This window comes from Macaca thibetana, chromosome 2, assembly GCF_024542745.1.
Source record: "Macaca thibetana thibetana isolate TM-01 chromosome 2, ASM2454274v1, whole genome shotgun sequence".
NCBI lineage: Eukaryota > Metazoa > Chordata > Mammalia > Primates > Cercopithecidae > Macaca > Macaca thibetana.
The window spans coordinates 145,473,246-145,486,987 of record NC_065579.1 but is presented as its reverse complement, the minus strand read 5'-3'; the positions used below and the strand labels follow the sequence as shown (position 1 = coordinate 145,486,987).

Sequence of the window (13,742 nt, the reverse complement as noted above, 5' to 3'; positions counted from 1 at the left end):
AATTTCTCTCTCTTGTGCTCTTTCCCTTTATTTCTCAACCCAGCCGAAACACTTAGGAAATAGAAAAGAACCCACGTTAAACATCGGGAGCCGGTTCTCCCAATAAATCATGGCTCACTGCAACCTTGACCTCCTGGGCTTAAGCAATCCTGCTGCCTCAACCTCCCCAACAGCTGGGATCACAGGCTTTGCCTTTTGGCAGTTTGAGGGGGAAGTTCTCACTATGTTGCTCAAGTTGGTCTCAAGACTCTGGGAGGCTGAGGCGGGTGGATTGCTTGCAGTCGGGAGTTCAAGACCAGCCTTACCAACATGGAGAAACCTGGTCTCTACTAAAAATACAAAATTAGCCGGGCGTGGTGGTGCATGCCTGTAATCCCAGCTGCTTGGGAGGCTGAGGCAGGAGAATCGCTTGAACCTGGGAGGCGGAGGTTGCAGTGAGCCAAGATCGCTCCATTGCACTCCAGCCTGGACAACAAGAGCGAAACTCCATCTCAATAAAGAAAAAACAACTCTTGAGCTCAAGGGATCCTCCCGCCTTGGCCTCCCAGAGTGCCAGGATTATAGGCTTGAGCTGCTGCCACTGGCCAGAAGGCAAATTTGATTCTGGAAGAGAAAGAGGATACTCTTCTTTCTCACAAACACACACAAATGGTCCTCATTATTCTTAGATTCCATATTTCCAAATTCACCTACTCACTAAAATTTATTTGTAACCCCTAAATTCATACTCACTTTGCTTTTGCAATCATTGGTGCACATACAGAGAGGTGATAAATTTGAGTAGCTTCATGTTTCCAGCTGAGGTTGATTGAGGCAAAGCTCTGCCTTCTTGTTTCATCTCTTATGTTATAAACAAGTGTCTTCTTTGCAGCCAGTTTAGTGCCATGTGTAATTTCACTGTTTAAAATGACCCCAAGCATAGTGCTAAAGTGCTGGCTGGTATTCCCAAGCTAAAGAAGGCTGTGATATGTCTTACAGAGAAAATGTATTGGATAAACTTTAGTCAGGCATGAGTTATAGTGCTCTTGGTCTTAAATTTGGTGTAAACGAATCAAGAGTAAGATTAAATTAGATGTCTTTAAACAGAAACACACATAAAACAAGGTCATACATTGATCAGTTGATGAAAGTGTTGTCACCAGAGGCTGTTAGAAACATAACCTTGCATTTCCCTAAGAGCAGCAGTTCAATACTCAAAGCAACTTTATGAAATCTAACTACTGCAAATAATGAGAATCAACTGTTTGTGTGTATATATATGAAAAGACAGTTGACCGGTGCAGTGGCTCACGCCTGTAATCCCAGCATTTTGGGAGGCCGAGACAGGCAGATCACTTGAGGTCAGGAGTTCGAGACCAGCTTGACCAACATGGTGAAACCCTGTCTCTACTAAAAATATAAAATTAGCCAGGCGTGGTGGCACATGTCTGTAATCCCAGCTACTTCGGAGGTGGAGGCAAGAGAATCTCTTGAACCTGGGAGGCAGAGGTTGCATTGAGCCGAGATCGTGCCGCTGCACTCCAGCCTGGGCAACAGAGTGAGACTCCATCTCAAAAAAAAAAAAAAGAATTAATGGATACAGCAGGCAGGATTCTGGAAGAAGCAGGACTGGATTTTATCAGGAACACTGTGGAGGGATTAGCTTTTAAACAAAAGGAAGTCCTTCTCCTGAGACTGCCACTACCTATGATTCCTTTCTTCAGATTCCATCCTCTTCTGACTTTCTTCATTCTACTTTTATCTTAGTAGGTACTTTTACTTGGAACTCTGCCTTTACCCTAATTTCTTCTTTTAACAAAAATTTTTGTACCCCCTGGTTAAATCCTGTGCATTATATACTTTCTAAGAAACTTTATCTTCATGGCATTAATAGTCATTTCTTTATAGACAATTTTATGATTTGTTTTTAATCCTTACCTCAGAAAAATATTATACTACAATTGAGTGCCTACTCCATGCCACCCATTTTAACTATATTATCTTTCATTCTTGAAAATTATCCTACAAGGTAATTATTGTTTGTTCTATTTTTTGGATAAGGAAAGTTGAGGGCCCAAGAAATTGAGACTAGTCCAACCTCATAAGTAGCAGAGAAAGGTTGTTTGTTTGTTTGTTTTCTGCATCACAGAGTCATAGAGTGCAGTGGCACAATCTCAGCTCAATGCAACCTGCACCTCCCGAGCTCAAGTGATTCTCATGCCTCAGACTCCTGAGTAACTGGGATTACAGGCACACGCCACCACGCCCAGCTACTTTTTGTGTTTTTAGGAAAGATGGGGTTTCGCCACATTGGCCAGGCTGGTCTCAAACTCCTGACTTCAGGTAATCCGCCCACCTCAGCCTCCCAAAGTGCTGGGATTACAGGCGTGAGCCACCATGCCTGGCTCAGAGTAAGGATTTTTGAACCAAGATCTCCTTACAAAGACCTTGCTCTTTCCTCTATACCAGAGATTGGCAATCTATGGTCCTCAGACCAAACCTGGCCTACTGCCTGTTTGTATAAAGTCTTATTAGACCACAGCTGCTATGGTTTGAATGTTTGTGTCCTTGAAAAATGTGTATGTTGAAATCCTAACCCCCAAGATGATGGTATTAGGAGGTAGGGCCTTTGGGAACCAGAGCCTTCATGATTGGGATTAGTGCCCTTATACAAGACACCCCAGAGAGCTAGCTCACGCCTTCCTCCGTGTGATGACATAGTGAGAAGGCACCATCTGTGAAGCAGAAAGTGGGCCCTCACCAGACACCAAATCTGCTGGCACCTTAATCCCAGCTTTCATAACTATGAGATAAATCATATAGTATCACTTGTGCCACATTCTGTTGGTTACAAGCCCGTCCAGATTCAGGGAATGAACATAGATTTCCAACTCTCAATGGGAGGAGTGTCAGATTTTACCACCATTTTTTGAAAACTGCCACAGACTTCTCACGAGTATCAGAAATTTAACACATGATCTTCATAAAACCTTTCATCAGCATTTTTTCTTCTCTGTTCAGTAGTACCATCATTATTTCACTCTTCTGGGCTCGAAAACTTAATCATCCTGCTTTTTTTTCATCCAAATCCATTTGTACTACAATTTCTTTCTTTTTTTTTTTTTTAATCTTTTGGATGTCACTGTTTTTCTTTTTTTTTTTTTTTTTTTTGAGACGGAGTCTCGCTCTGTCACCCAGGCTGGAGTGCAGTGGCCGGATCTCGGCTCACTGCAAGCTCCGCCTCCCAGGTTCACGCCATTCTCCTGCCTCAGCCTCCCGAGTAGCTGGGACTATAGGCGCCCGCCACCTCGCCCGGCTAGTTTTTTGTATTTTTTAGTAGAGACGGGGTTTCACCGTGTTAGCCAGGATGGTCTCGATCTCCTGACCTCGTGATCCGCCCGTCTCGGCCTCCCAAAGTGCTGGGATTACAGGCGTGAGCCACTGCGCCCGGCCGTCACTGTTTTTCTTACTGCCATCACCAGACCCCTGAACCATTGTAGTAACACCCCAAAATGCACTCTCTGCTCACTGGTCTCTCCCAACCCAGAGTGTACTGTGCCATGAAGAATAATGTGTATGTGCTTCTTAATCTGTAGATTTCATCAAATTATCAAGGGGCCCATTACTTTAAAAAAATTTGACAACCATGCGTTGGGAGTCCCCAAGACTGCCCCCATATTTAGAGATTCATTAGAAGGACTAAGCATATAAGGCATATTGTGTATAAGGTTTATTAGTAAAAGGACACAGAATAGAATCAGCCAAGGGAAAAGACACTAGTAGAAATCTGGAAAAAGTCATGCACAGGTTTCCTTATGTTCTCCTTCCTGTGGGAGGATACTCCAAGCATGTCATTTTCTCCAGCAACGAAAAATGTAGTAACGTATGTACAGTGTTTTTTTTGTTTTGTTTTGTTTTTTGGTTTTTTTTTTGAGAGAAGGTCTTGCTGTATGGTCCAGGTCCTGGAGTGCAGTGGCTCAATCACAGCTCACTAGCAGCCTCAACTTCCCAGGCTCAGTGGTCCTCCTACCTCTGCCTTCTAAGTAGCTAGAACTACAGATGCACGCCACCACACCCGGATAATTTTTTTTTTTTTTTTTGGTAGGAACAGGAGTTTGCCATGTTGCCCAGGTTGGTATGTACAATGTTTATGCCCAGAGAAACCCATTAGAGACTCAGGGTCCAAGATTTTTACTGGAGGCTGATCATGTAGGCACTCTGCCTAGCAGGTACCAAAATTTCAGACTCCCAGAAGGAAAACAGGTGTTTGGCATAAACTTTATTGTTTACATAGACTAGGCAGAATAAACCACCCTTATGAGTTGGGGAAAGGTGAGAACACTCTCAAAATCTAGTTCTGAGATGTTAATCAAGGGCCAACCTTGTATATAGGTTTTCCTAAAAATAGCATCCTCCAGTGCTTTGAGAGACCGAGGCAGGAAAATCGCTTGAGCCTAAGAGTTCGAGACCACACCAGGCACAGTGACTCATGCCTGTAATCACAGCACTTTGGGAGGCTGAGGTGGTTGGATCACAAGGTCAGGAGCTTAATACCAGCCTGGCCAGTATGGTGAAACCCTGTCTTTAGTAAAAATGCAAAAATTAGCCAGGCGTGGTGGTGGTAGCCTGTAGTCCCAGCTACTCGGGAGGCTGAGGCAGGAGAATTGCTTGAACCCAGGAGGCAGAGGTTGCAGTGAGCCGAGATCATGCCACTGCACTCCAGCCTGGGCAACAAAGACTCCATCTCAAAAAAAAAAAAAAAAAATTTGAGACCTGCCTGAGGAACAAAGTAAGACCTCATCTCTACAAAATAGCTGAGCATGGTGGTGTGCACCTGTAGTCCCAGCTACTTGGGAGGCTGAAGCAGGAGGATCACCTGAGCCCAGGAGTTCAATGTTGCGGTGAGCTGTGATTATGCCACTGCACTCCAGGCTGGGCAACAAAGTGAAACCTGTCTCTAAAAAACAAAAAAGTTTAAAGAAACTAAACCTCTTTGCATCCCTCTGCCTTATTCAAGCAGAATGTCTTACGTTCCAGTAAATATGAATGCTAAAAAACTCAAGTTACCTACATCATGATAAATCATTAAATTGTTTTTGGTTGGTTGTGGTGGCTCACAGCTGTAATTCCAACACTTTGGGAGGCCAAGGTGGGCAAATCACTTGAGCCCAGGAGTTCAAGACCAGCCTGGGCAACATAGTGAAACCCCCTCTCTATAAACAATACAAAAATTAGCTGGGTATGGTAGCGTGTGTCTGTAGTCCCAGCTACTTGGCAAATCACTTGAGCCCAGGAGTTCAAGACCAGCCTGGGCAACATAGCAAAACCCCATCTCTATAAACAATACAAAAATTAGCTGGGTATGGTGGCATGTGTCTGTAGTCCCACCTACTTGGGAGGCTGAGGTGGGAGGATGACTTGAGCCCAGAAGGTAGAGGTTGCATTGAGCCAAGATTGCGTCACTGCACTCTAGCCTGGATGACAGAGCCAGACCTTATCTCAAAAACAGTAAAAAAATTGTTTTCAAGTAGATTCCCTTTTTAAAAATAATCTTGAATTCTTTTTTTTTTTTTTTTTTTTTTTGAGACGGAGTCTTGCTTTGTAGCCCAGGCTGGAGTGCAGTAGCCGGATCTCAGCTCACTGCAAGCTCCACCTGCCGGGTTCACGCCATTCTCCTGCCTCAGCCTCCCGAGTAGCTGGGACTACAGGCGTCCGCCACCTCACCCGGCTAGGTTTTTTTTGTATTTTGTAGTAGAGACGGGGTTTCACCGTGTTAGCCAGGATGGTCTCGATCTCCTGACCTTGTGATCCGCCCGTCTCGGCCTCCCAAAGTGCTGGGATGACAGGCTTGAGCCACCGCGCCTGGCCATAATCTTGAATTCTTTATATTTCAATACTACTAAATAATGTAATAAATACGTATGTTAAATTAGAATTTCATTATGATCTCCTCACTAGATCTTCTTTCCGTGGCAGGATGCAGACTCATCTGAGCGTATCATTGCTCCCATGCGCTGGGGCTTGGTGCCTTCTTGGTTCAAAGAAAGTGATCCTTCCAAGCTGCAGTTCAATACTACCAACTGTCGTAGTGATACCATAATGGAGAAACGGTCATTTAAGGTAGGTGGCTGGTAGCTATTAATGCCCTGTATACCTGAGAAATAAGGCTCCAAAGAGTGTTTCCATCCTAGCCTACAGAGGACAACCAAAAATAAATAACATAAAAAAGAATGTTCCCCGTTGTTAATGTGGAATGCTATTTTGTTACTACATAACAAACCACACCAGAGAGTAGTGTGAAACAAAATGATAAACATTATCTCTATATTCTCTGGGTTGACTGGGCTCATCTGGGCAGTTTTCACTTGGAAGTTCTCATGTTGCAATTAGATGGCAGCTGAGGCTGCTTGTCCAAGATGACTTCTTCACCCACATCTGACACTTCAGCTGGGATGACTAGAACAACTAGAAGGCTTTCCACATGCCTAACTCGAGGGTGTCAGGGTAGCCAGGCTTCTGTCATGGTGACTCATTTATCCCAGAGCTCGTGATCCAACAGAGCAGGACAGAAGATACAAGGCTTTGTCTGAAAGCATCACTTAATCTTGGCAGTCATACGGCATTACTTATGCTGTATTCTTTTATTATTGTTATTATTATTATTATTATTTTTAATAGAAACAAAGTCTGGCTATGTTGCCTAGGCTGGTCTCAAACTCCTGGGCTCAAGTGATTCTCCTGTCTGGGCCTCCCAAAGTGCTGGGATTATAGGTGTGAGCTAGCATCCTGGCCTACTTCTGTTGCATTCAATGGGTTACACAGAGCCAGCCCAAATTCAGTGTGGGAGGTGTCTATGAAACGTGAATACTGGGAAGCATGCTTCATTGGGAAGGCACCTTTGAAGACTAGCTATCACAAGTACCTATTTGTTAGAATAGAGGTGATTGCTTTTATGTACATTATTTAATCTTTTCAACATCTGTGTGAGTTATAACTTTCTTTATACATAAGAGAGGTACAGAGAAATTAAATAACTGTTTTAAGGTCATACATTGGCAGACCTCAGATTTTATGTATTTATTTGTTTGTTTTTTTTATTTATTTTGAGATGGAGTCTCATTCTTTCACCCAGGCTGGAGTGCAGTGGCACGATCTTGGCTCACTGCTACCTCTGCCTCCCAAGTTCAAGTGATTCTCGTGCTTCAGCCTCCCAAGTAGCTGGGACTACAGGTGTGCACCACCATGCCCAGCTAATTTTTATATTTTTAATAGAAATGGGGTTTCACCTTGTTGGCCAGACTGGTCTCAAACTCCTGACCTCAAGTGATCCTCCCATCTCGGCCTCCCAAAGTGTTGGGATTACAGCCGTGAGCCACCGCGCCTGGCCCAAACCTCAGATTTTAACTCAAGTTCGCCAAGTAATGGCAGTCTATGAAACATTATTGTATTACTAAGACCATATCTTGCTCACATTTTCCCTCAGGTGCCTCTGGGAAAGGGAAGACGCTGTGTCGTTTTAGCAGATGGATTCTATGAGTGGCAGCGATGTCAAGGAACAAACCAGAGGCAGCCATACTTCATCTATTTTCCTCAAATCAAGACAGAGAAGGTATCATTATCAGCATTCACAATATATATTTGGAAAGGCACAGGGAAACAAATTAATCAAAGGACAATTTTTTTTTCCCTCGTAGTTTTATTTATTTGTTTTAAAATAACAGCTTTAGCCCAGTGCGGTGACTCATGCCTGTGATCCCAGCACTTTGGGAGCCCAAGATGGGAAGATTGCTTGAGCCCAGGAGTTTGAGACCAGCCTGGTCAACATGGCGAAACCCCGTTTCTACAAACAATACAAAACTAGCTGGGCATGGTGGCGTGCACCTGTAGTCCCAGCTACTTGGAAGGCTGAGGTGGGAGGATCGCTTGAACCCATGAGATAGAGGCTGCAATGAGCTATGGTCACACCACTGCACTGGGTGACAGAGAAAGAGTCTGTCAAAATAAAGTGAAATAAAATGAGCTCATTGAGAGATAATTTACCATAAAATTCACCTTTTTAAAATGTGCAATTCAGGAATGTTTTAGTATATTCAAAGTATGCAATTATTACCTCTATTTTTAGAATATTTTTGTCTCTAGAAGGAAACTCCATATCCATTAGCAATCACTCTTCATTCTCCACTATGCCCAGCCCCTGTCAAACACCAATCTACTTTCCATGTCTATGGATTTGCCTATTTTGGACATTACATAAAAATGGAATCATAGACTGTGTGGTCTTTTGTGACTGGCTTCTTTGATTTAGCATAATGTTTTCAAGATTCATCCATGTTTGGCATGGATCAGCACTTCATTCCTTTTTGTAAAGATATACCACATTTTGTTAATTCATTCATCAGTTGATAGACACTTGGATTATTTCTACTTTTTGGTTATTATGAATAATGCTGCTATGAACATTCATTTACAAGTTTTTGCATGGATACATGTTTTCATCTCTCTTGGATAGATGCCTAGGAGTGGAATTGCTAGGTCATATCATAACTCTACGTTTCCCTCATAAAACTTTCACTGTAGCTGGGCGCAGTGGTTCAGGCCAGGCAGGTGGCTCATGCCTGTAATCCCAGCACTTTAGGAGGCCAAAGCAGGTGGATTGCTTGAGCTCAGGAGTTCAAGATCAATCTGGGCAACATGGCTAAAACCCATCTCTACCAAAAATACAAAAACTTAGCTGGGCATGGTCTCAGCTACTTGGGAGGCTGAGGTGGGAAGATGACTTGAGCCCAGGAGGTGGAGGTTGCAGTGAGCCAAGATCGTGCCACTGTACTCCAGCCTGAGTGACAGAGTGAGACACCATCTCAAAAACAAAACAAAAACTCTTTCATTGTAAGATATAATTTGAGCTATTCATGTTAAAACATTATCAGGAGATTGCAAACAAATCAGACATGCCAACCTCATGTTTTATTTTTAATTAGATTATTTAGTCTGACACTGCTGAAACACCTGAGTTCTTAGCAGTTTGCTTGTTAAAATTGGGAATTGTTTGTTCACCTGTCATCTCATTTTGAGGACTGGAAATAGTGTTACCGAGTAAAAGGGACTTGCTACCCAATGTGCTAGAAGCCAATACCATGACACTGAGTAGCTGGTCCCAGCTACTTGGCAGGCTGAGGTGAGATGATAGCTTGAGCCTGAGGTAGCAGGTGGAGGTTGCAGTGAGCCGAGATTGCACCACTGCACTCCAGCCTGGGTAACAGAGAAAAGTTTTTTGTTTTGTTTTGTTTTTGTTTTTTTTGTTTTGAGACGGAGTCTCACTCTGTTGCCCAGGCTGGTGTGCAGTGGCTGGATCTCAGCTCACTGCAAGCTCCGCCTCCCGGGTTTACGCCATTCTCCTGCCTCGGCCTCCCGCGTAGCTGGGACTACAGGCGCCCGCCACCTCGCCCAGCTAGTTTTTTTGTACTTTTTAGTAGAGACGGGGTTTCACCGTGTTCGCCAGGATGGTCTTGATCTCCTGACCTTGTGATCCACCCGTCTCGGCCTCCCAAAGTGCTGGGATTACAGGCTTGAGCCACCGCGCCCCGCCAGAAAAGTTTTTTATTGCAAGTCGACTAACAAGAAGATAGGAGTCCAGCTCCTCTCTGTCTCCCTTGCTGGCTTTAAGGCAGTACTTTTATTAAAAAAAGGTTTAGGGAATGGATTCTAGGATTAGTAGGTGATTGGTGGAAGGAAAAGGGAGGCCTGGAAAGTCTTCAGGTATGTGCAGTTATCTCTTCCTGCCTCCATATAGGTCTCATGTGCAAATTCAGGGGGAGTTAGTATGAAACGTGGTGGAAATTCAGGCTGTGATATAAGCAAGCTTGTTTTGCATATACTCTAGTCAGTTACATTGGTTCCAACCAATTCAGCGAGTTTTGTTATCTTACAGGCGGAGGGAGTTGCACTGTTTCAGCAAGTTGTTTCTTTTCTCATGTGCTATCCTATAAGCCCAAGAATTTAGTCATTGGTGTTTTTTTGTTGTTGTTGTTTGTTTGTTTGTTTTTAACTCCTGGGGCACAGTTTCAGTAGTCAAGAGAGTTTGCTTCACCCTCAGAAAATCCCCTATCAGTGATGGGTACACCAAAATCTCAGAAGTCACCACTGAAGAATTTATTCATATAACCAGATACCACCTGTTCCCCAGAAACCTATTGAAATGTAAATTAAAAAAGAAAATCCCGGCCGGGCGCGGTGGCTCAAGCCTGTAATCCCAGCACTTTGGGAGGCCGAGACGGGCGGATCACAAGGTCAGGAGATCGAGACCATCCTGGCTAACATGGTGAAACCCCGTCTCTACTAAAAAAATGCAAAAAACTAGCCGGGCGAGGTGGCGGGCGCCTGTAGTCCCAGCTACTAGGGAGGCTGAGGCAGGAGAATGGCATGAACCCGGGAGGTGGAGCTTGCAGTGAGCTGAGATCCGGCCACTGCACTCGAGCTTGGGTGACAGAGCGAGACTCCGTCTCAAAAAAAAAAAAAGAAAATCCCCTGTCTAGCCAATCTAGTAACACACAAATGATTTGGTACAAGACAAGATTAATTTATAAAAACATCTGTCAATTATAATAGCAAATATTGGCCGGGCGCGGTGGCTCAAGCCTGTAATCCCAGCACTTTGGGAGGCCGAGACGGGCAGATCACGAGGTCAGGAGATCGAGACCATCCTGGCTGACACGGTGAAACCCCGTCTCTACTAAAAAATACAAAAAAAAACTTAGCCGGGCGCGGTGGCGGGCGCCTGTAGTCCCAGCTACTCCGGAGGCTGAGGCAGGAGAATGGCGTAAACCCGGGAGGCGGAGCTTGCAGTGAGCTGAGATCCGGCCACTGCACTCCAGCCTGGGCGACAGAGCGAGACTCCGTCTCAAAAAAAAAAAAAGGCCGGGCGTGGTGGCTCACGCCTGTAATCCCAGCACTGTGGGAGGCCGAGGTGGGCGGATCACAAGGTCAGGAGATCGAGACCATGGTGAAACCCCGTCTCTACTAAAAATAGAAAAAATTAGCCGGGCGCAGGGGCGGGCGCCTGTAGTCCCAGCTACTCGGGAGGCTGAGGCAGGAGAATGGCGTGAACCTGGGAGGCGGAGCTTGCAGTGAGCCGAGATTGCGCCACTGCACTCCAGCCTGGGCGACAGAGCGAGACTCCGTCAAAAAAAAAAAAAAAAAAAAAAATTATAATAGCAAATATTAAGCACTTACTACAAGTCAGTTACTCTGTCTAGGAACTTAATGTATATTAGCTTAATATACATTAATTCTTTTTTTTTTTTTTTTTTTTTGAGACAGAGTTTCACTCTTGTTGCCCAGGATGGAGTGCAATGGTGTGGTCTCAGCTCACTGCAACCTCCACCTCCTGGGTTCAAGTGATTCTGCCTCGGCCTCCCGAATAGCTGGGATTACAGGTGCGCACCACCTTGCCCGGCTAATTTTTGTATTTTTAGTAGAGGCAGGGTTTCACCATGTTAACCAGGCTGTTCTCTAACTCCTGACCTCAGGTGATCCACCTGCCTCAGCACCCACCAAGTGCTGGGATTACAGGCATGAGCCACTGTGCCTGGCCGTGAACTTAATTTTTACACTACAGATAGTTGGGTTTTCCTTTTTGATTCAGTCTGACAATCATTCTTTTAATTTGTGTTTAGAACATTTAATTTAATGGGTAATTATTGATGTGATTGGGTTAAAATCCATTGTTTTGCTAGTTTTCTATTTGTTCCATCAACTCTTTGTTCCTTTTCTCCTGATCTTTCTGTTTTTGGAATAATCTTTTATAATTGCATTTCGTCTCCATTATTGGCTTATTATTTTTACCTCTTTTTTTTTTTTTTTTTTTTTTGAGACGGAGTCTCGCTCTGTAGCCCAGGCTGGAGTGCAGTGACCGGATCTCAGCTCACTGCAAGCTCCGCCTCCCGGGTTTACGCCATTCTCCTGCCTCAGCCTCCCGAGTATCTGGGACTACAGGCACCCGCCACCTCGCCCAGCTAGTTTTTTTGTATTTTTTAGTAGAGTTGGGGTTTCTTTTTTTTTTTTTTTTTTTTTGAGACGGAGTCTCGCTCTGTCGCCCAGGCTGGAGTGCAGTGGCGCGATCTCGGCTCACTGCAAGCTCTGCTTCTCGGGTTCACGCCATTCTCCTGCCTCAGCCTCCTGAGTAGCTGGGACTACAGGCACCCGCCACCGTGCCCGGCTAATTTTTTGTATTTTTAGTAGAGACGGGGTTTCACTGTGGTCTCGATCTCCTGACCTTGTGATCCGCCCGCCTCGGCCTCCCAAAGTGCTGGGATTACAGGCGTGAGCCATAGAGTTGGGGTTTCACCATGTTAGCCAGGTTGGTCTCGATTTCCTGACCTTGTGATCCGCCCGTCTCGGCCTCCCAAAGTGCTGGGATTACAGGCTTGAGCCACCGCGCCCGGCCTATTTTTACCTATTAAAAATGTTTTTAGTAGTTGCCTTACAGCTTACAGTATACATTTTAAGTTAATAATATTCTGTCTTTATACACTACACTACCATTGAAAAGACCTTACAACAGTATTCTCCCAGTTCCTCCTGTCTTTTGGGCTACTGTTATGCATTTTATTTTTACATATGCTATAAACTTACAATACATTGCTATTATTTTGCTGTAGATGGTCAGTTATGTTTTAGAGTGGTAAAAAATAAAAGTCTTTGTACATGTACCTTCATTTTAGCCATTTTCATGGATCTTCACTTATTTGTATAGATGCAGTTTTCTCTCTGGTATTACAGTCTTTCTGCCTGAAAGACTTTAAGTTTTCTTGTGGTGTGGGTCTGCTGGTAATGAATTCTGATTTTTTTTTTTTGTCTGAAAAAGTATCTATTTTTAAAAAGTCATCATGATGCTTTTTATTGAGATATAATTCACATATAATAAAATTCACCCTTTTAAAATGTACAGCGGTTTTTAGTATATTCAAAACCTTGGCCAGGCATGGTGGGTCACACCTGTAAAATTAGCCATGCATGGTGGCTCATGCCTGTGGTCCCAGCTACTTGGGAGACTGAGGCGGGAATATCACATGCGCTTAGGAGGTCGAAGTTGCAGTGAGCAGAGATCACACCACTACACTCCACCCTGGGTGACAGAGCGAGACCCTATCAAAAAAAAAAAAAAAAAAACCCCACAAAATGTTTTGCAGCCATCATCACTAATTCCACAATACTGTTATCAACCCCAAATAAAACCATACCCATTAGTAGTCACTTTCCATACCTCCCTGTCTTTAACCTTTGGCAACCACTGTCTTTGTTTTTGAGAGGTATTTTTCACTGTGTATAAGATTCTGGGTTAGTGGTGTTTCGTTTTCTTTCAGTCCTGCAAAAAAATACACTTCATTGTCTCTGGCTCTCATAGTTTCTTTTGAGAAGTCTAGTGTATAACTGTCTTTTTTCTTTTGTATGTAATGCATAAATGTGTGCTTCTCTCACCGCCTTCCCCTCCACCCCTGCCTTTAAGATTTTCTCTTAGGGCAGCTGTTTGAATACATTGTGTGTACGTGTTTTGGCCTATTCTCTTTGCTGCTTGGATCTGCAGTTTGATATCTTTCATAATTTATGGAAATTTATTGGCTTTTTCTTCTTCAAATATTTCTTCTGCCTGATTTTCTCTTTCTGGGATTCTAATGACACATGTTAGATGATTTTATTGTCCCATCGTTCTTGGATATTCTCTCCATTTTTCTTTCTTTTTTTCTCTGTTTCAGTTTGGCTAATTT

At 43.9% G+C, this 13,742-nt stretch overlaps 3 protein-coding genes across 4 annotated transcripts in view; 1 reads left to right on the top strand and 2 right to left on the bottom strand.

Annotated features, from left to right (window-relative positions):
- MBD4 (methyl-CpG binding domain 4, DNA glycosylase) overlaps positions 1–13,742 on the bottom strand; it is a 332,365-nt gene that overhangs the window by 165,755 nt on the left and 152,868 nt on the right. The gene's annotated exons all lie outside the window — the stretch shown is intronic.
- ISY1 (ISY1 splicing factor homolog) overlaps positions 1–13,742 on the bottom strand; it is a 285,043-nt gene that overhangs the window by 170,869 nt on the left and 100,432 nt on the right. The gene's annotated exons all lie outside the window — the stretch shown is intronic.
- The window catches only part of HMCES (5-hydroxymethylcytosine binding, ES cell specific), a 31,093-nt gene that overhangs the window by 6,494 nt on the left and 10,857 nt on the right, over positions 1–13,742 (top strand). Inside the window, exons 3-4 of one of the 2 annotated variants that reach the window (XM_050781742.1) lie at positions 5,956–6,099; positions 7,463–7,588. In XM_050781742.1, the coding sequence (XP_050637699.1) occupies positions 5,956–6,099; positions 7,463–7,588 (270 nt within the window). Of the gene's footprint in view, positions 1–5,937; positions 6,100–7,462; positions 7,589–13,742 lie in introns of both variants that reach the window. The other variant, XM_050781741.1, reaches the window with a different exon arrangement.